This window comes from Sorex fumeus, unplaced genomic scaffold (assembly GCF_029834395.1).
Source record: "Sorex fumeus unplaced genomic scaffold, SorFum_2.1 ptg000051l, whole genome shotgun sequence".
In the NCBI taxonomy this organism is placed as follows: Eukaryota; Metazoa; Chordata; class Mammalia; order Eulipotyphla; family Soricidae; genus Sorex; species Sorex fumeus.
In genome coordinates, this window is record NW_026606108.1 from 1,134,248 (window position 1) to 1,155,025 (window position 20,778).

Sequence of the window (20,778 nt, forward strand, 5' to 3'; positions counted from 1 at the left end):
GACCGGCCTTTGTGGCCGGTAGGATTCTCCACCTCGACCTGCGCCCTCGGCGGGACAAGCCCACACAGGGCCGCAGCGGCTGCGCAGGTTCGCCGAGCTTGGACGCGATTGGACGGGACTGCAGGTAAACCCGCTTCCTCGGTGACGTCATAGCCCTAGCTGGCGATTGGTCATGGGGCGGCCGCCACAACCAATGGGCGCCTCGCCCAGGGCGCGGCGCTTTAAACTTTTCTCCGGGCTCCGGCGGCTGCAACCGGTGAGCGGAGTTGGGTTTGCAGGTCGTAGGCGCCGAATCCGGGTCGGAGGACCAATTGGTGGTGGTGTTGATAAGGAGCTGGGAACCCTGAATCTGGTCAAGAAGCTTTGGCTGCAGGAGAGACCCGATAACGGACTCGGTGTGGCCAGAAGTTCTGGCCAAGCCAGCGCGTTGTCGGAGGCGGCGTTTTTGCTGTCCTTTATTTACCCTGGCCACCCAGAGTCGACCTTCGCTTCCGCTTAGAATGCGGCCTCGTGAAATACTTGCACTCGCAACCCGTACTTGCTATTTCGTCTAGGAGATTTACACACACAGTGTAAAAGGGAAGAAGCCAGGTTGGATTCCGGGCGGCCAGGTGGACGGGGAAGGACAGATGTGCGCTCCGGAGCATTGCCGCCCCGCAGACGCACTCCTCCGTGGAGCGAGCACTCTGCACTAGAGTCCTCGTGTCCAGACTGCGAATAGTGTCCGGGTTCCTTTCTCTGCAGTCTCCTCCGAGAAGAGCGGAGGTTCTGGTCGCCGGCATCCCAATGGATGGTGCACGCTGGGGATTTGGGGTGGAGGGGGCTCCATCCTAGCTAGGCACGTCCCCAGACATGAGTCAGAGGAGGGACAGGGAACGTTTGCGGTGGCGTCTCCCCTGTAGGCCAGCAGGGTGATCTTCTCTGTTTTCCAAATAAGGCAGCTTCGACTCCGGAACGGACTGCGACGTGGCAGCGGGTCCCGGAGAATCTCCGGGGTGTTGGCCCCCGACCCTGCCCCGCGAAGCGCGGGGCATGGCGGGGGCGCACCCGGCCGTCTGGTTCGGCTTCGGCTTCTGCGGCTTCGGGCAGGTGCCAGACTCGGGGAATGGGCGCCAGGTTCTCCGCCCCGAGCGGCTGCTGGACGCCGACATCTGCCGCGTGAGCGCCGGCTGGAGCTACACGGCCGTGCTGACCCGTGAGCGCCCCGTCGCGGTCGGCCCCGGGCCCCGCGCGCGTCTCTCTCGCCCGCGCCGCAGCCCCGCTCTCCCCCGCCTGCAGGTGCCGGCCGGCTGCAGCTGTCGGGCTCGGCGGACGGCGCGACCAGCGGCTGCACGGACGTGTGGGCCTCAGAGGAGCTGCTGGTGCTGCTGCGCTCGCGTCCGGGCCCGGGGCCACGCACCGAGCTGCAGGCCTGGGAGCCCGGGGCGGCGTTGCGCGGGGACCCCCGCTGGACTCGGCTTCTGGAAGACGCCAGCGAGTCGGGCGACGGAGGCGGCGGTGACCGTCAACCCGGCCCGCTGCCCTTGCTGCCCGGCGCCCGCGCTTACGTGAGCCCGCGGCCGCCCCACTACCGGCCTCTGGGCCCGGAGCTGCGGGCCCGCAGGTTGGAGCTGGGCGCGGAACACGCTCTGCTGCTGGATGCCGCCGGCCAGGTGTTCTCCTGGGGCGCAGGAAGGTGCGTGGAGGCGTGGCCCGGGTCTCGCGGTCCCGGGGAGGGGCGTGGGGCGTGGCCGGGTGTCGGGGGCGTGGCCTAGGTTTCGGGGCCTGGGAGGGGGGTGGGGGCGTGGCCTGAGTCTCGGGGACGAGTGAAAGGGAGCGGGGACTGGCCAGGGTCTCGGGGGCGTGGCCTGGGCCGAAGGGCGCGGGGAGGGGCGGGGGCATGGCCTAGGTCTCGGGGCGGGGGGAGTGGGTGTGGTCTTGGTCTGGGGGCGTGGCCAGCCGCGGAGCGGGCGGGTGAACGTGACGCGGGGTGGGGAGACCTCAGCGGCGACCCCTTCGCCAGGCATGGACAGCTCGGCCACGGGACGCTGGAGCCCGCGCCGGAGCCCAGGCTGCTGGAGGCGCTGCAGGGCCTGAGCGTGGCCGCGGTGGCCGCGGGTGGCTGGCACTCAGTGTGCGTGAGTGGTGAGTGACCCCTTTCTTCTTACCAGCTGTGGGGGCGCAGCCTCACGCCCTTTCCTCCGCCGCCTCCAGTAGGGGCGCCTGGCAGGCTTCCCGCTTTGCACAGTCCTTTCCTCTCGACTCCTGAGACGCGACTCCAGGTCCGCCCCTCGCCACCCCTAAGTTGTTTCTGCTCTCATTGCCGCGCTCTGCCCTGCCTTCTCGTTTTCTCGACCATTCCTGGGCAGCAGACAGGGGCAGCCCCAAGGAAGTGGCTGTGGCTGGTGGTGGAGGGGGAGGTGCCGCACCCCTTCTCCCCATCTACCTCCTTGCTGGTGGTGGAGGGAGCACACAGGCCCTACGGGCAGCGGGGGGCGGGGAATTCTGTTTCTCGGGGTTGGGGGCCTGGGAACCAACTTCTGGGCTCTTGGGACTGAGCGAGTGCCTCTGTTTGGAACGGGAAGATTGTTCTGGAAGCCCGCAGTGGGACTGTTGGGAGAGGTCAGTGATTGGGTTTGAAAAGTGCCTAAGACATGGGCTCAGGATAAACCTTTCAGGAAGGTTGACACCCTCTTCACCTGTGTGCAGTTTGAGGGGACAGTGGACAAGGGAGGTCTGGGAGAGGCGTTTGAATTAGGTGGCACTTGGAGAGGACCCCACTGTTAAGCCTGGGCCTTTGACCCTTCTCTTGAGGAAAGAGTGGGGCACAGGGTGTAGGAATTTGTAGTCAGTATACCCTGGTTTATTTTTGTTCTCTTCATTTGCTAATTTTATTTCCCAGTATTTCCACACGTGTTTTCAGTTAAACATTCAGCCTAGACTTCCTTTGCTCCACAGAACCCCCTCAGCTGATACCCGGTTTTGCGGGAAGGGCAGACTTTTGGATTTTTCTAGCGGCACAAAGTGTTCCGTTGTGTATTGTTCCCCATCTTCTCACTTTTCAAAAGCATTAGGGCCAACACGTGTGCCGCACACAGAGCCACACCCCTGCGTGCTCTCCTCACCCCATATCTTAGCTGCTGTGAATCACTGCAGTACGTGGGGAGGACTTGAGTTAATGTTTTCCTGGTTTGGCTTTGGGGTCACACCCGGCAGTGCTCAGGGCTCCCTTTTGACTCTGCTCAGCGATCAGTCCTGGAGGGGCTCAGGGGAACATACCAGGTGCAGGGGATTAAACCTGGCTGGCCACATGCAAGGTCAGTGTCCGACCTGCAGTATTACGTCTCTCCCACTCATGTATTGTTTTGCTTTTGGGTGTTCAGAGTTACTTCTGTTTCTGCATTCAGGCATTACTTGTGGCAGTGCTTAGGGGAACATACGGGATGTGGGGGCTAAACCTGGTCCCAGCCATGTGCAAAGCAAATGCCCTACCCACTGAACTATTTCTCCACCCTATCAGGAAGCTTTTGTCTTTCTAATATTTTCTTGCTGCACAAGTTTTTTTTATCTTATTGTTTGGGGCTACTCCCAACACATGTCTTAGTGCTCGGGGCTCACTCAGGACTGACTCCTGGCTCTTTGCTCAGGGATACTCCTGGTGGGACTTGGGGGACCATACGGGATGCTGGGGAGCAAACCAGGGGTCAGCCGCATACAAGGCAAGTGCCTTAACCCCTGCATACTCGCCACACAAAAAGGGCTTTTTAAGTGTTCTGTAGTCTCAGTTGTTTATTTTGTTAAATAATAACACATTTTTTTCCAGGACCTGGAACCCCTTGTATCAATACTTGTCCACCCAGGCTGAGGCCCACAGAGTCATTGTTGGGATACTCCCGGTGCTTGGGGCCCCCAGGTCTGGAGGGCTTGGCTTGGCTTTGCCTATATCTCCACCCCCCAGGCCTCCCCTGGGCCCTTCAGTGGTTTATTTTTGCTTTCACCTCCCTATTCGAGACATTTCTTTATCTTTGCTTTTGGGTCATACCCAGTGGTGCTCAGGGATCACTCCTGACAGGGCTTGGGGACCATATGTGGTGTTTAGAGATTGAACCCAGGTCGGCTTCGTGCAAGCAATGCCCGCTGTACTGTGCTCCAATTCTCTCAGGGGTCGGAGACTTCTTTAAGGACTTCTTTCTAACATCATCCACGAATTGTTTCCTTTATCCTCCTCCATTCTGGTTCCTCTCTGTTTCTGCCCTTGAACGTTGTCTAATTAAGGTCTCTGCTGTGGGACTAGCAGTGATGGCAGCCACCTTGTCTGGATTCTGATTTGGCAGAATGAGAAAACTTTCTCTTTTTTTTTGGTCTTTTTGGGTCACACCCGGCGATGCACAGGGGTTACTCCTGGCTCTGTACTCAGGAATTACTCCTGGCAATGCTCAGGGGACCATATGGGATGCTGGGAATTGAACCCGGGTCAGCCATGTGCAAGGCAAACACTATCCGCTGTGCTATTGCTTCAGCCCCCAGAATGAGAAAACTTTGCCTTCTCAGAGAGAAGGAAGGGAGCTGTGGCATGATTATGTTCAGCATCTCCCCTTTTATGTGCATTGAGAGTTTTTTTGGGTCACACTAGCTTGCTTGAGGCTACTCCTTGTGCATTGGGGATTTTGTCTCCCCAGCCTCGAGGTTTTTTAGTTTGGGGCTGAAATGGTAGGACAGCGGGGAGGGTGTTTGCCTTGTATGTGGTCAACCCTGGTTTGATCCCTGGTACCCCATAGGGTCTCCAGAGCACCACCATCAGTAATCCTTCAGTGCAGAGCCAGGACTAACCCTAAACACTGCTAGGTGTGGCCCCAAAGACAACGTTTTTTAAAATCATAAATGGGTGCTGTACATTGCCAAATGCATTCTCTGATGTTGGTGGTTCATCGGTGCACAGTGTATAGATAGGCCCCATGGTCCTTGAGACTTCTGATGGCTATTGCTGAAGTCCGTTTGCGAATATTTTGTTTATATCCTTTTTCATGAGAGAGATTATTCTGGTTTTGTATTTTTGTGGGAGAGGAGGAGCCACACCTCAGCTGCTCAGGAGCACTCTGGCAGTGCTCACGGACGGTCTTGAATGGCCTGTGCCTGAGCCCCTGTGTATACACACTTCATCAATCTGGCTCTTGGGGCCTCATGTCTGGTGTGGCAGTTCCTGCCCCAAGACAGGGGCCTCCCAGCTTCTCTGTTTCTCTCCTGCTGCTCCCGTTCCTCAGGCTGCCTCTGTGCACGGCTGTTTTCTTAGTTTTTATCTCCACTTTCCTTGTCCCCCGCCTCTCTAGTGCTTTCTGGTCACTTTTTGTTTTGGTTTTGTTTGTTTTGGCTTTCGGGCCACACCTGGTGGTTCTCAGGGCACGTCCCTGTCTCTCTGCCCAGGGATCACGCCTGGCAGGGCTCAGGGGATCATATAGGATGCTGAGGGTTGCACTTGTGCAAGGCAAGTGCCCTCACTGCTGTGCTATCGCTCCGGTGCTTCACTGGGATCTGTGGGCACAGCTTTTTGCTGGGACTCACTGTGGGGGCTCCAGGTTGACACAGTCACCTCAGGGTGCTGAGGACGGACCCACATTTAGCACCACTTTCAGCACCTGGTTGTGCCTCCAGGTGTGAGCCTCCTTACTGGGTGATTCCTGCTGCTCCCAGGGTTTGGGTCATTCCTGCCAGCCTGTGGGTCCCCATGAGTGCTGGGGGGTGATGCTGGTGTGGAGGAGACAGGACCTGCTCCCCTCAATATGAGCCCCCCTTGCAGAGGCTGGAGATCTGTACGTCTGGGGCTGGAACGAGGCTGGCCAGCTGGGCCTACCTGCGCGGGGCCTGGGGGAGCCCCAGGTGGCAGAAGGTAAGGCCCCCCCATTTCTTCTCCTCCTGCTGAGAAGGGGCACACAGAACCCAGGGGTGCACCTCAACTCTAGGTGGGGCAGAGCAACGATGGGGCCCCCTGGGAACCGCTTTGTTTTCTTGCCTTCCTCTTCCTGTGTCCTGCAGCTCCCAGCCTGGGTGGCGACACAGCTGCTGAGGACAAAAAGGAGGCGGACCCCTACATCGCCGTGCAGCCTTTTCCAGCCCTGCTGGACCTGCCCTCCGACTCGGACGTCATTGCGGCCAGCTGTGGGTCTCGGCACACGGCGGCCGTTACACGTGAGTCAGGCTCGGGTTTTATGGGGTGACTTGGGATGGAGCCTGTGTCCACTCCTTTCGGCGTGCAGACCGAGCACCCCTAGCAGTGGGGTGACTCAGGATGGAGCTCAGGCCCCCCACTGTGGACTCTGTTCCCTGGGACCTGCCTCAGCCAGGGGAACCCCAGGCGGTGGCCTGTCTGCCAGGCTCCCCCACACCTGCCGTGGGCTCCAGGGGACCTTGGTCGCCCCCATCATGGGCTCTTTGCTTGCAGGTACAGGGGAGCTGTACTCCTGGGGCTGGGGTAAGTCACTGTGCTTCTGGGATGCTGAAACGGGGCAGGGGCACTGGTCGCACCCCCTTATCTGGACTGCAGCTGGCCCAGTGGGGACAGCGGACAGGAGAAACAGGCGGGGGCAGTGCTGCTGACCCAGGGCTTCCCCCAGGCAAGTACGGGCAGCTCGGTCATGCCGACACCACCAGCCTGGACCGGCCCCGCCGCGTGTGCTACTTCGCGGATCAGCATCTCCGGGTGCTGGCCGTGAGCTGTGGGCCCTGGAGCACTTTCGTGTGTGCTGAGGAGGAGCCGAGAGCAGCCCCCTGAGCCCAAAGGAGCTGGGACCTCATCAGCGTGCCGCCAGCCTGCCTCTGCACGTGCACCTCAGCATTGCTCGGGAATGCGGTGCTCGTCTGGGGTCCTTGTGGTCCTTGCTCCCTGTTCTGGGCATTGCCCTGATTGGTTTGGGGAAAGCCAGTGCCCCCCGCCCCCAGCTCTGCTTTCCAGGACCGTCCTCTCAGCCTGCTCTCGCTAAGGGGCCTATTGACACTTCTCTACGATGTTTGTCCTTTCCTCAGTACGGGGTTGCAGGCTGTCCCCTCTCCCTTCTGCTCGCATCGTTTTGTTGCTTTTTCTGGAGCATCACCACTGGTTGATGCTTAGGGCCACTCCTTGCCTGTGCCTGCCTCCTGTGTAAAGCCAAGGCCCATGGTAGCCTGCCAGGCTCCAATCCTTATGTTGTCTAGGCAGTGACCAGGGGCACCTGTGGACCCGGTTGGATCTTGCGGGGCTCCATTGCTATGCTCCCACACATGTGGAGTGGGGGTCTTGTTCTTCCTGGCTGTGGTGCTGCTCAACACTTTCGTTGGGGGCTTCCTGTGATCCCCTCTGTGTAGTGCTTCCCTGCCCCTGACCATGGGCAGGAATGCACAGCAGCCACGCTGGCTCTCTGGGCCTGCTGTGTCCCTGCCTGGTCCCACAGGCTCTGCCTTTCTGCCACAGCTGTCTGCCCTGTTTTTCTTCTGATTCGAGGTATTAGAGGGCCAGACAGAGTATAGGGGACAAGGCGTCAGCCCCAATTCTATTCCCAATATGGTGTTCTGAGTACTACTGGGTCATTTCTAAGCTGACAGGAATAGCCAGTGAGCACCTGTGGGTGCGGCCCACACCTCCAAGAAAGGAAAATAAAGTATGTGATGCCTTCCCGTGGTGCCGAGGGGTCTACCCCAGGTCATGCTCGACTTGTCAGGTCATTGTGGGCCTGAAGGTTCCATGGTGCTGGAACCACACAGGGACAACCAGACTTGCACAGTGACCAAGTTCAGACTCTTACATGGGCAAGGCCTGTGCCCCACCCCTTACTGAACTGTTTCATTTTGTCTCTTTAAAGTTCCTTTTTTTTTTTTCTTTTGGGGTCACATTCGGTGATGCACAGGGATTACACCTGGCAGTGCTCAGGGGACCATATGGGATGCTGGGAATCGAATCCGGGTCGGCCATGTGCAAGGCAAATGCCCTACCCTCTTTAAGGTTCCTTTTAAAATCAGATAAGTGAAGGGCCAGAGATGTGCTCAGTGGTCTGGAGTGCTTACTTGGCCCGGAGGAGATGCTGGGGGCACACCCCACTGTTCTGCTAAGGACAGACTAATTTGAACTCTGGTGTTTATGCAGGGTATCGTGTTTGTGGTTGTTTCTCTTCTTTTTCTGTTTTGTAGGGTGGCTATGTCATGACAAGGTATCAGATATTCAGGTGTTTTGGGAGGGAGGATTACCATCTTAGCACTGCTGGGTGTTGCTCAAGAAAGTCAGTAAACACCCCCAAATTGTTTGCCCCCATTGATAGACTGTTATGACTATCCTTTGTAATGTGGTAGTTTTTATTATTGTTTTTCATCCCCTGAACAACTTACCAGGCTGAAAACCCAGTTGATCCTATCCTTAGGTGTCTGTTTTATAGTGCTTCTGTGCTGGTCACTTCATCTTGGCCTTTTTTTCCCCTGTTACTTGCTTTTCTTTTTTTAATTATTGTTTTTAAATGTAGAAGTACTGTTATTTATTCAGCCACTGAGTAAGCTGGATGATTCATTGTTTTAGTTGACTGGTGGTGGTATTTGTGATTCAGAATGTTTTACTTAGGATGTGATGTTAGTAGCAGAGTGTCTACATTAGTCTTACAAACTCTCCATGAGTTTGGTCCAAACATTAGGAATGTACACACATCTCTGTCATTCCTCACCTGGTCAGTGCTCAGATCACTGGCTCACGGGCTTCAGCAAGCACAGCACTTACTTCTCTGTCCTGTCACTACTTCATAGCAAACCAGGTTGCTCCTCTTGCTTTGGGCATACTCAGTCTCCTCTCCCTTAGCCCCATGTTTTATTTGATTCTACCCTGTGTCTTCCACGTTTTCCTTTTTTAATGGACACACCAGTTGTTCTTAGCAATAAAGTCCTGTGCCCTTTTATTCCTCACTACATCTGGCACAGTTTTCTGCGAATTGAGTATGTGGAACTTATTTCTTCATATAGGAGTACTTCAAAGTACTGTTATCGGGTGGGAGAGATGGTGCAGCAGCTAGGGTGCTTCCTCTGCGTGCAGCCAATCCATATTCAACCCCCAGCATCCCCGAGCACCTCCAGGAGTGATTTTCTGAGTACAGAGTCAGGAGTGACCCCTGAGCATAGCTGGTGTGGCCCCAAAACTAATAAACGGTTCTAATAATTCATTTCAGTGAGTTCTGTTAAAATTAATGTGATGATAGAATTGCTGTTTTAAGATTAGTATTATGGGTTACGGTTACTTATGGCAGTCATTACAGTTTCTGGTTTGTTTTATTTGATTATTAAAATATTACTGCCTGCTGTTATGTAATTGTCTATTTTTTTTGTGAAATAGATTTATTCTGAAGTCAGCTTATCCACTTCATCCAGCTAAAATCTGCATTTTAGGGCTGGAGCAATAGCACAGTGGGTAGGCGTTTGCCTTGCACGCGGCCGACCCGGGTTCCATTCCCCGCATCCCATATGGTCCCCCAAGCACCGCCAGGGGTAATTTCTGAGTGCAGAGCCAGGAGTAACCCCTGTGCATCGCCGGGTGTGACCCAAAAAGCAAAAAACAAAATAAAAAATCTGTATCTTGTCTCCTCCCCCCCCACCCTGTGTCAGTTAGGGAGATTATTGCTGTGCCCCCTCCTCAGGCGTCATTTCCTTCATCTCTTTCCACACGCAGTCACAGCGGCCTCTCCGTGGGGACAATGTTTTCCACCCCAGCAACTGCACCATTTTACTTTTAGTTCTGGTGTCCTGAAAACATTCTCTGTTTCCATTTTTATTCACATCACACTTGTTTCTGCCTTTAGTCTCCTGTGAATAAATACTGGAAATATTCCTGTCACCTGAACCTTGTGACGGACCCAGTTTGATCCCACCACCAGAGATCGTTGTTAGAAATCACCCCCCACCCCGCTTCGTTCTCTTGCTACTGTTCTGGGCAATGCTTGGAAATCTGGTGGCTGCTCCCTGATGTCTGTCCAGCTGGGTGGCAAGTTCAGTGCTTGCTTGGGAAAGAGAACTAAATGCTCCTAAGTCCAAGTGATGTGTGGGGACAACAGGGCCACACCTGACTGTAGGGCTGAATAGTGGGGTTTTGTGCACGAGACTTCTGCTCTTACACTGAAGGGAGCATCTTAGTCATCCTTAAAATACATCATCATTTCACATGGGAACTTCCATTATTAAATTCTAATTGTGTTTACTACAGTCTGTGTGTGTATACAGCGAGTACTATGAATAATTTTGGTAAACAGTTTACTTACAAATCATATATAATTTGTCAAAAATAATGTCAACATTTATAGATTTTCATCATCTTTTGCTTATGGGCATGATTTGGGATGTCATGGATTGCCACTTTCACAAAATGTAAAAAAGTATCCTGGTCAGGATTATCCGGGCTGTCCTGCTGTGCTCACATGGGTTCAGCACACTTAAGCACAGTGGCTAATGTACTTTGTTTGCATGCAGTATCATGATAGAGTAGTAATTATTAAATCCGTGAAGACTCAGCATTTGGGTAAATGCTAGTACCTTGGAATATCCACAACCCCTCCTCCTGAATGCGGGTTACTGCTCATCTAACAGCCCCCAGGGTTAGTCTAGCTTTCCTAATTTGCATTTTCATTGCTGAAGACCATTTTTTTTTTGTCTTTATTTCCATCATCTATTTCTGTTCCAGGCCATGCATGCAAAATGCTGCCCACAATGAAGGGTCTTTCACGCTTTATTTCTCTGACCAAATCACCATGTCAGAGTTTCTATAAATATTTCTCTGTCACTAATTGTTGGTGGTTTGGATTGTTCCCATGTTTTTCATGCTATGAATAATGCTGCTGTGAAGATGAGAATATGTGTTCTTTGAATATTAGCTAGGATTGCTATTGGGTGCATTCGATTATTTTCAGATTTCAGAATCTTTGTATATGTCCATAGAGTTTCACCTAATGAGACTCCAGTTTACTACCAGTGTTATGCAAGTCTTTTCCTAATGATCACAATTACCTGTTGCTCCCTTGCAGCATTCTCAGTTTTTCCAGTCCCTGACAGGATGGCTTCTGTCGTTACTGGTTTGCCCTCAGGATCCACAGGAAGATACAGTGAAGATGTCCATATATATTTCATTTTTGTTGCAGATGGTGTGAGATGAATGTCCACTTTTATTTTTCTGCACACGCATAATTGTTTAGTACTAATCATTGAGAGGAATGTTTTTGTCAGAATAATTTTTTTCTCTCTTTCGGGGATTACTCATGACCCTATTCAGGGTCATTGCTGGAAGTGCTGACAAGATTATAGTTTGCAGTATGCAAAGCAAGCACCTATACCCTTGTGACATCTGTCTGTCTGCTTATCATTAATGTTTTCCACATAATTATGAAACATTTTACTATAGGTAATCTGTTTTTGTGTGTTGATTTATATTTGTTTACTTGATGTTGCTTTATCAGTATATTTTAAGTGGGAAGTATAAATATCCAGCTCTTTTTTTTCATCTAAGCTCAGTATTTTTGTCACTGTTTCTGTCCTTTATAGACCAAAGAGAGCATGATGTGCAGGGTGGTGAGAGATATAGTGCATTGGGTGAACGAGGGACCCTGGTTCATTAGGCATAAACCTATTCCTGAGCAGTTTCATTCAGGCTGACATCATGTAAGATAAACAGATATGTTAAATTATTTATTTTTCATAGGATTCACTGTTAGTATAAACAAATAACCCTTTTAAAATTTTTTTACAACCTTTTAAAATATTTTTATCCTGTGACTTTGCTCAGTAATTTGGATTCTTTAGGAATTCTCTTTGTAAGGTGGGATTTGTGATGTGAGAAGGGAACTTTTCTTTCCCCGTGGTTCCGGATAACATTTCAGTGACTCTGGAATGCCATTGGTGAGTGAATGGAAGACTCTTGCCGTGGTTCCTGATCTCAGGAGCTCACCTCTGCACTCAGGAATTATTCCTAGCAATGCTCAGAGGGCCACATGGGATGCCGGGGTCCGCTAGATGCAAGCGCCCTACCTGTACTATTTCTCCAGTCCCCGTGGTATCTTTTTTAAAATAAGTCTTGTCCATGCCTTTGCCCAGTTATCTTTTATGCTCACATCCCCTTCCATGTAGGGGAAGACTTGGGCCTGGTGAGTACACAGAGTCGTGAAGCATAAGAAGAGAACTTTCCCACATCATATCATCTCATTGCTGTCGGAAGGAACAGCTTGAGGGTGGCAGATTGCTGCTGAACACCACCTGTGAGTGACAAGAAGACAGGAAACCTGTAGAAGGCTGCATGACACCAGGACAAGAGCCTTTTCTGAGAACAGGAAGGATGAGGCAAGGCCTGTCTGGCAGCAAACAGGCGAGGAGCTGGGCCTCCCCTCCTCCCAGGAGCACACACTCCCTCAGGGTGGTGCTTTATGCCACAAGATCTGCCAGTGACAGCAGGGACAAAGGCTGACCCTCTTGGGCTTGAGGGAGCACTGTCTGCAAGGTGGAAACCCACCTAAAAGCCCTCCTTGGGCGGGCATGAGACAGAGGCACGCCCTGTCTTCCCAGCCACCTCACTGTTCCACACATGCTGTTTGCTAGAGGCTGAAGGCCCATAGCCGCTGGGGGCACTTTTCCAACAGCACCTGCGGACTCTGTAGGGTGGGATGTAGCTTGCTACCACGTGTATGCTGGTTGTCCAGTTTTAGGCTATGCACACTTTCAAGCGACTGTGCCAGTGGATAGGCTTTCCTGGGCACATAGAAACCAAAGCCCGCCGTGGCACTTGCTGTCTGTTACTTGCATCACTTCAAAGGAACCAAACATTTCACCTCTCTCCAACATGTGCCTGTACAGAGTATTATTTGGCCTTAGAAGTTTCAGTAAACACTGAGTCTACCCGAATAATACCTCCTCCAAAGCGCACACAGCCCTTTTAGAAAGACACCTTGGCATGAGCTGTTTTCAGCGAGTAAAGATGAACCCCCACCAACTATCCAAGCTGCGGACCACACAGAGAGGGTCCTGGGCACAGACACTGAGCAGCACTGGTCAAGGAGTACACGGGGTGGACATCTTGCTCCAGACATCCATTGTTGCTGGGGAAACCAGCCCAGGACAGCAGGCAGGCCTGAGCACCGCGCCAGTCACACCATCCCAGAAATATCTATCCCATAGAGCTAAAGAAAACAGCAACAACCATTCCCGTACGTAAAGGTCTAAAACTTCAGAACATATCTTTGGTATACATACGATTAAACACAGGAACGGGGGCCCCAAAATGCAGCATGAGGAAGTAAGAGGAGGGGATGGAGTGAAATACCAGAAACATTACATTTCTCCAATTGAGCTATCTACATACACCTTTGTGTTTCTTTTTATGGGGGGGGGGGGGGGGAGAAATGTGTCCAGCAATGCTCAGGGTTACTCCTGGCGCTGCACTCAGCTATTACTCCAGGAAGTGCTCGGGAGACCACATGGAGTGCCAGTGATTGAACCCGGGTTGGCTGCATGCAAGGCGAGTGCCCTCCCCACTGTGCTCTTGACCACCTTTTATTTTTTAAAATAATTCCCCCAAATAACACCACCTTTTGTTATTTTGTAAAACCATGCTTGCTATAACATTCTTTCAAACTTTCCACGTGGGATCAAAGCAATGTTTAGAAAAGCAAGACACTAAACCAGGCTGAAACTCTGATCCCACTCATGCCGAGGGTGCGGAGTGACTGCTTGTCAATATGCCGAAAGGGAGCAATGTTATGGTCCTAGCTGGTAAGGCTGTGCTTATGACAGGTCTGTCTACAGAGAACGTGACTCATTCCTATGAGTGCAGAGCAGTCTTTAATGGAAGACACAAGGAGAAGCTCCCCAATTATCACTCTCTCCAGGGGTTCCCAAGAGACACAGCAGTGCCGGTGTCCTCACATTCGCTCACCTGTAGTGTCCCACTTTGACCCAGACACTCTCCCTGCAGTGTGGCTCTTTGCCTGCCTTACAGTCAGTGCAATGCCAGTTCCTTCAGGGATGTGAGTGTTGAGGCATTCACCATGAAAAGCAGTGGGGCAAGAATTACCGCACAGAAGGCCGCCTCCTCCGGGAATCAGGAATCAGGCACTCAGGGTCACCACGCTGCAGAGAGGCTGCTCAAACGCAGCTTTGCCTCTGCCCCAAAGCCGCTCATCCCCAAGCTAAAGGTTTAGGATTTACTTGTGTTGTGGATTTTGGGTCACACCTGACAGTGTTTAGGGCTTACTCCAGACTTCCTCAGCAACCACTCCTGCCAGTGCTCAGGAGACCAATATGGGGTGCTGGGGACTGAACCCAGGCCAGCCGCATGCATGGCAATTTGCCCTACCTGCTGTACTATTGCTCTGGCTACATTAAATTCTTAACTATTATTGTCAGCCTTTCTCCGGACAAGATTTTGACAAGTCCTTGACAAAACCTTAATATATAAAATAATAACATTGACTATACCAAATTAGAATGTTTTAAATGTTATAACATGTGCTAGAGATCATTCACTCACGGTCTAACCTTCCATTATGTACAAATTCCCTTTCCAATAAAGTTTTCAGAGGCGTGATTAATTTCCATTCTATTAAGTTTTCACTTCTTGCTACCGGAGAGATAGTAGAGCAGGTTAAGCACTTGCCATGCATGCTGTTGACCCAGGTTTGATTCCCTGTATGGTTTCAGGAGCTTGCAGGAGTGATCACCTTGCTTGCTGTATCTCCCCGGGCCCTTGAAGTATCTTTTTATTTTAGAGTTAATATTTTATTTTTTTGCTTTTTGGGTCACACCCTGCAATGCACAAGGGTTACTCCTGGCTCTGCACTCAGGAACCACTCCTGGAGGTGCTCAGAGGACCATATGGGATGCTGGGATTTGAACCCAGGTTGGTCTCGTGCAAGGCAAATGCCCTACCCGCTGTGCTATCTCTCCAGTCCCTTGAAGTATCATTTAAACTCATTTGTCACTTGTCATCCCGTTGATCATTGATTTGCTCAAGAGGGCACCAGTAACGACTCCATTCTTCCCTGTTACGTGCTAGTGTAGCCCAATGGCGTATTGGGGGCTCTTTCTGGGTCAGGGGAATGAGGCCTGTTATTGTTACTGGTTTTGGCATATTGGATATGCCAGGTAGCTTATCAAGCTCTGTCGTGCAGGCGGGATACTCTCAGTAGCTTGCCGGGCTCTCTGAGAGGGATGGAGGCCTTTGGGGTGGCCTCTAATCACTTTTACAGGTTTACAGTCTATCGAATGCAAGCTTTGGGGTCAACTGGTCAGCCGCGTGCTCCAGGAAAAACTGTGTTGCTCTCTTCCGGGAGCTTTATTGTCTCTGGATCTTGGCCGCTGATGAGATTACATGGTGCTGGGGGCGGTTTGTGGGTGTGACTCCCAAGCTACTGGAAAACTGGGGACCTGGGTGGAGGAGGCCCAGTCCCGATCCGAGCAGGCTTGGAGATCTCAGCCACGGGTCCCGCTTACCTGGGTTCCTCTTCGGTTCCTTCATGCGTGAGGCTTATTCGAGCATGTGGAGAGTGGCCCTGAGCATGGCTGTGGCTGTGTTCTGCTTGGGGCTGGGAGGGAAACTCAACTCGCCCCTCTCCGAGGGGCCCCAGTGAAGACAGCCTGGCTCAGGGGCAGGAGATTCTGCCATTATTTAAAAGGGAAAAATTGATGGAGATGCAATTTCCCCCCCTACACTTTAGAGAACTCTAGGAACGAATATCTCAACAGTCCAGAAATACTTATCAGATGGCCAGAAATGCCTTCTCACTTCCCTTCAATTTTTCCCCCTTCAAGTTTTTATCAAAAGGGTGTGCGATGGATCAAAAAGCTAGAGTGCATGCTTTGTATGCAGAAAACCAGAGTTTGATCCCCAGCACCCTACAGAGTCCCCCATGTACCACCTCAATGGGAGTAAGTACCAAGCAGCACAGCAGGAGTAACCCTGAGTACCTTCAGGGGTCACCCATAAATAAAGCAAAAAACTCATGCAAAATGGATTATTTTTGAAAACCACAAATACATAATGATCTTTCCATCCAGATACTCACCCCTTCTGCTTGTACGCACAGATGCTATAGGGAGTGAAGTCACTCAGCATGTCAGTGCTGGAGAATTGCACAGAGCCGGGAGTGGCCCACAAACAATGCAAAAATCACTTAACATGAACTAATGCTGTTTTCTGTTGAGCCACACCGGTTCAGTGCACCTGGATCGAATCTAGGCCCCTCACACGCGGAGCAAGCACTCGCCCTGGCAGTGTGGATCTTTACAAGTGGGATCAGCTGGCTGGGCTTGTTACTGATTTCTCATTTTGCTTTGGAGCTTCTCTTTCTTCCTTCTGCTGAACAGGTGGAGCTGCCACGTGGCTGTGGCTGTGTGGTACGCAGCTCATGATGACTTCATAACGGAAAGCACTGTCAAGAAGGACCCCAGTGAGGGCAGGGAAGGCTTCCTTAGCAACTTAAAACAGTGCTTGGAGGTCTTTCCTGCTGTTTTCAGGTGTCACACGGTGCTGCTGGGCATAGTTCCACGCACTGTGTGCCTCTGCCACATTCACACAAAGGTGCCGTCGCTGTTGTCTGGTGGCTTCAACTGTCTGCTTTTCAGGGGAGATGTGGGGCCACTCCTGGCAATGCCCATGTGGTGCCGGGAATTGAACCTGAGTCTGGAGAGGTTGGGAAAATGCAGTGTGTCGCTCTTCCAAACCGTCCTTCCTTCTCTGTATATCCTCTGCAGAGTGTCTGGGATTCTCCTCCTCTATGTAGGAGGGGCAGGTATCTAGGGACTAGAGCCATGACTCTGGCAGCTTGGTTGCATACTTGTGGCTGCTCTCTTGGCTTCCAGATTTTCCCTCCTGTTTCCTAGTGTCACCTTACTGTTGTCTCACTGGTGGCTTCTGCAAAACATAACTGCCACCCTTATGGGCAGATGCACCACATCAAATAATTTGAGTATCTGAGGTCCAAACTTAATGGGACTGTCTTTGACTGTAGAAAACCCCCTTTCAGGGCTGGAGCGATAGCGCAGCGGCTAGGGCATTTGCCCTGCACGCGGCCGACCCGGGTTTGGTTCCCAGCATCCCATACGGTCCCCTGAGCACCACCAGGAGTAATTTCTGAGTGCATGAGCCAGGAGGAAACCCTGTGCAATGCCGGGTGTGACCTAAAAAGCAAAAAACAAAAACAAAACAAACAAAAAACCCCTTTCATTTGAGGGTTGCAAAGGGGTTACAAATGGGCATGCAGTACCAAGAAAGCAGACTTAAGAGTCTGGATATCCATTGGCTGATTTGCCTTCACTTAGCTCTAGAGCTCTGGTGAAAACTAAGAGTTCAGCCAGCTGCAATGAATGTCCTGCAGGAAAAGGTCCATATTCTACCATAGGGGGGTGGTCACCACAGCATATCTGTGTATACTCTCTTCCACAAAGAACCTACCATCCGGGTAGATGGAACAACAGATTTTTTTTTTAAATTACCCAAACTAAGCCAGAGGTGTCTGGAGCATGATACCACTGAGATCAATTTTCCTTGCATACCTTCTTAAGGTCCTCTGCTCCTTTCCCAGCGTTCTCCGGTAAGACAGTTTTAGTATTTCATCTGGGCTAGGCCTGAGACTCACAACCTGAATTAGGAGCACTCTCCTGAGATCGGAAGTAACCACATAACACACAAGCATAAGTATCCTGGTGACAATGCCTTCTGTTCCTTACCAGACTCAGCTTCTGTAATGGCTGAGTGGGTGAGCACCCATGAATGAGGCGTCTCTGTGCTTCCTGGGTCAGAGACTGCTGAGTGGGAGAATAACCATGTACCCACTGGCCCTGCAGCCGTTCTTCCAAAGGCAGCAACTCATGAACTAGGAGCATTCACTTTCCCAGAAATCAAACTGTACCAGCCTGAGCTTTTGCATAACCTTCCTTGGACCTGGCATATCACCATGGGTTCTGAGAAAGAGCCTGAGAGTCTGTTGTTATCTTGATCAAGTTCCTAGGAGATGATTTGGGAATCAAAAACTAGAAACTGGGGAAAACTTCCCCCAGCTTTGACCTGACTGAGGGCACGCAGGGTAGCTGAGCCCCGTCACTCAGTTCTGCTTGGTTCGCCAGTACAAATACTCTTGTCAACACAACTCTTTGATGCTGAAGTTGCTCACTTTGTCCTGCCCCAAGACCTGATACCCATTAAGTGCAGAGCTCAGTTGCGTGCACTCCATGCACAGAAAAGCAACTCGTATCCCGGATTCAACCACTTGTCTGTGAGCCTCTAGATGCTCTCCATGGGAGATAGAAGTCAAATACTAAAAAAAAAAAAAAAAAAAAAAAAAAAAGCCTTTACTGCCACTGTCAGGAAAAAAAATCTCTGGGTAACCAAGGAAACCTGACGTGCTGCTAGTAAAGTTCACTTGAGCCAACTCCCTTTCCACCTGGGAGCTCTAAACTGAAGCTGGGAGGCCCCATCTGTCCTGAATGCCACGGTCCTGAGCAGACCTGAGGGTTGCCCTCCCGGGACAAAGCTAAGCTGGTGGGCACTGCAGCTGCTGGGAGCTCCCTGCGCCCAAAGCACTCAGAGCCTGGGTTTCCCTGTCTTTGAGAACCTGAGTCTGTGCCCTCAAGGAAAGGTTGTGTAGGGTGCGGCCATGCACAGAACAGAACTGAGCTTGGGTGCTCAAGACACATTCCCCAGACGACACCTTGATCAGAAAACTCTTCCCAACAGTCCTTCCAGGAGGCAGCAGCAAAGCCATTTTGAATTGAAACATAAGTGCAGCCATTTAAAAACTAAATGGCGGGGCTGGAGCAACAGCACAGCAGGTAGGGCATCTGCCTTGCACGCGGCCGACCCGGGTTCAATTCCCAGCATCCCATATGGTCCCCTGAGCACCGCCAGGAGTAATTCCTGAGTGCAGAGCCAGGAGTAACCCCTGAATATCGCCAGGTGTGACCCCAAAACCAAAATAAATAAACAAATAAATAAAAACTAAACAGCTCCTCCAGCCTTCCCTTAGGCTCAAGATGACACCAAGGTCATTGCCTCAGAACAAATGTTTCCCTGAAAATAAAGCTAAGATGGGAGGTCTGGTGGGAAAAGACCTGTTCAGGAGGTTGCTTCACGTAAGAGTGACTTGGAGTATGAGAAGTACCTCCTCCGTTGCTATGCCTCTGGTAATAGGACTGAAATATATCTGACATGAGTAAGGACAAGATGTGTCCCCCCTTGGATTTGATAAACTGTATCCTGTTGTATGGGCCAAAAAAGAATATACATTGTTTGCCTTGCCAGTGCTCAAGGTTCCAAGTCTCTTGGACTTGTGTAGCCGCAGTGCTATACCTTGTGTGAGTGAGGATGAACTGCTTCTGTGTGCGCACTCTCTCTCTCTAAGCAATTCCGTCGTTGGGAGGCCTGGCAAGGGCCCATCCTAGCACTTCCACTTGGGGAGACCCGCCCCCGTTCCAGTAACTTGTAACCCCATGACTCTGAGCAGGAAGTCTCTACTCCTGCTTCTCCTGATGTAGTTTGGACTTGATGCCAGCAATCACCACCTGGGAGAGTTCAAGAGCTACTTCCTCGGGCCCCATCTCTGGAGCAGGCCCATTAGAACTTCCCAACTTAGAAACCTGAGAGCTGCACGTACCCCCACTGTTAGGAGCCATTTCTCTAGTGGGGTTCAAAACTACCTTGGGTCCAGAAGCCACCACTAAACTGTGGCTAAAAGCAGAAACATTTAACTTTACCAGGCACTGAACAAAAACCTGTCTGTGGTGGCTTACCACTTCTCCTGGTCCTGAAGATCCACACTCTTGTGGATGCTCTGGCAGCGTGAGACCTGAATTCAGCCAAGTCACGAGCAAAATAGCCAAATAGCAAACTTGCCCCCTGTCCTTGGGTCTCCATTAGAAGCCATTCTGCCAAAAAACATCTGTAATCTGCCTGTATCCCCACCCTTGGTAATCATATCCAAGGGGGACTAGGAGCCCTGCCAGCATCTGAACTCTCTAATAGGGAATGGCTAGAAACTGCAAGCTAGCTACTAACCAGCTACTTCACCTTTCAAGTTTCTGCTCTCATCAGAACAGAACCATATCAGAACAGAACAGACCTTTTGTTCGAACATAGATCCCACATTTCTTGCTTTTCTCACAAAGAAAGAAACAGACTTTAGCACATATTTTGAAAGGCAAAACATGAATTAACCAATCTTTGTCTTTGTGCAAAGACTCAACAAAACATTTTCTTTGCACACATGTAGCCATCATCCCTCAATTTCTTTCCAAAGGCATAACCTGGAGTTACTATCTTTTTTTTTTCTTTTTGGGTCACACCCAGTGATGCAAGGGGTTTACTCCTGGCTTTGCACTCAGGAATTACTCCTGTTGGTGCTCGGGGGACCGTATGGGTCAGCTGTATGCAAGACAAATGCTTCACCCGCTGTACTATTGCTCCAGCCCCCAAGTTACTATCTTTCGTACCAGAACACATCCTACTTTTGTTGCTTCCTTAGTAAACACAGAGTCAGTTTCAAATCAGGTTTTTACATCGGAAGTAACAATTTCAATCATCATTTCGGTTAGACCTTAGACCAAAATGGCTGCATCTTTTGCCTGTAGGCAGGCCAAATCTACCACTCCATTTGCAAGTGCTTGAAACAAAGTAGTGAAACGTCTTAGTCTAGGACAAAATGCACCAAAACATCTGAAAACTTCCTTCCCTGGATTTAAAACCTTCTCCCAGAGGTATTTCCCTAGGCTGCAGAGAGATGGGGGGGAAAAGGAGCTCCCATCCATTGCTGGTGGGACTGTCCTGCCTGTGGGAAA

At 51.3% G+C, this 20,778-nt stretch overlaps 1 protein-coding gene across 1 annotated transcript; it reads left to right on the forward strand.

Moving 5' to 3' along the window:
* Positions 1–944: 944 nt before the first annotated feature.
* On the forward strand, positions 945–6,751 carry RCCD1 (RCC1 domain containing 1). The gene is made up of 7 exons (XM_056124649.1): positions 945–1,195; positions 1,279–1,675; positions 2,003–2,124; positions 5,774–5,863; positions 6,010–6,162; positions 6,416–6,445; positions 6,588–6,751. Exons 1-7 carry the CDS (start codon positions 1,033–1,035, stop codon positions 6,743–6,745), a joined length of 1,113 nt encoding a protein of 370 aa, XP_055980624.1. The 5' UTR covers positions 945–1,032; the 3' UTR covers positions 6,746–6,751.
* The last annotated feature ends 14,027 nt before the right edge of the window (positions 6,752–20,778 follow it).

What these genes read in the sequence shown, in the direction of transcription:
- RCCD1 (XM_056124649.1), top strand. Translation starts at nt 1,033, where the DNA reads ATGGCGGGGGCGCACCCGGCCGTCTGGTTCGGCTTCGGCTTCTGCGGC. An exon ending in GCACTCAGTGTGCGTGAGTG is followed by an intron (nt 2,125 to 5,773) that starts GTGAGTGACCCC and finishes CCCCCCTTGCAG; the next exon opens with AGGCTGGAGATCTGTACGTC. An exon ending in GCTGTACTCCTGGGGCTGGG is followed by an intron (nt 6,446 to 6,587) that starts GTAAGTCACTGT and finishes GGCTTCCCCCAG; the next exon opens with GCAAGTACGGGCAGCTCGGT.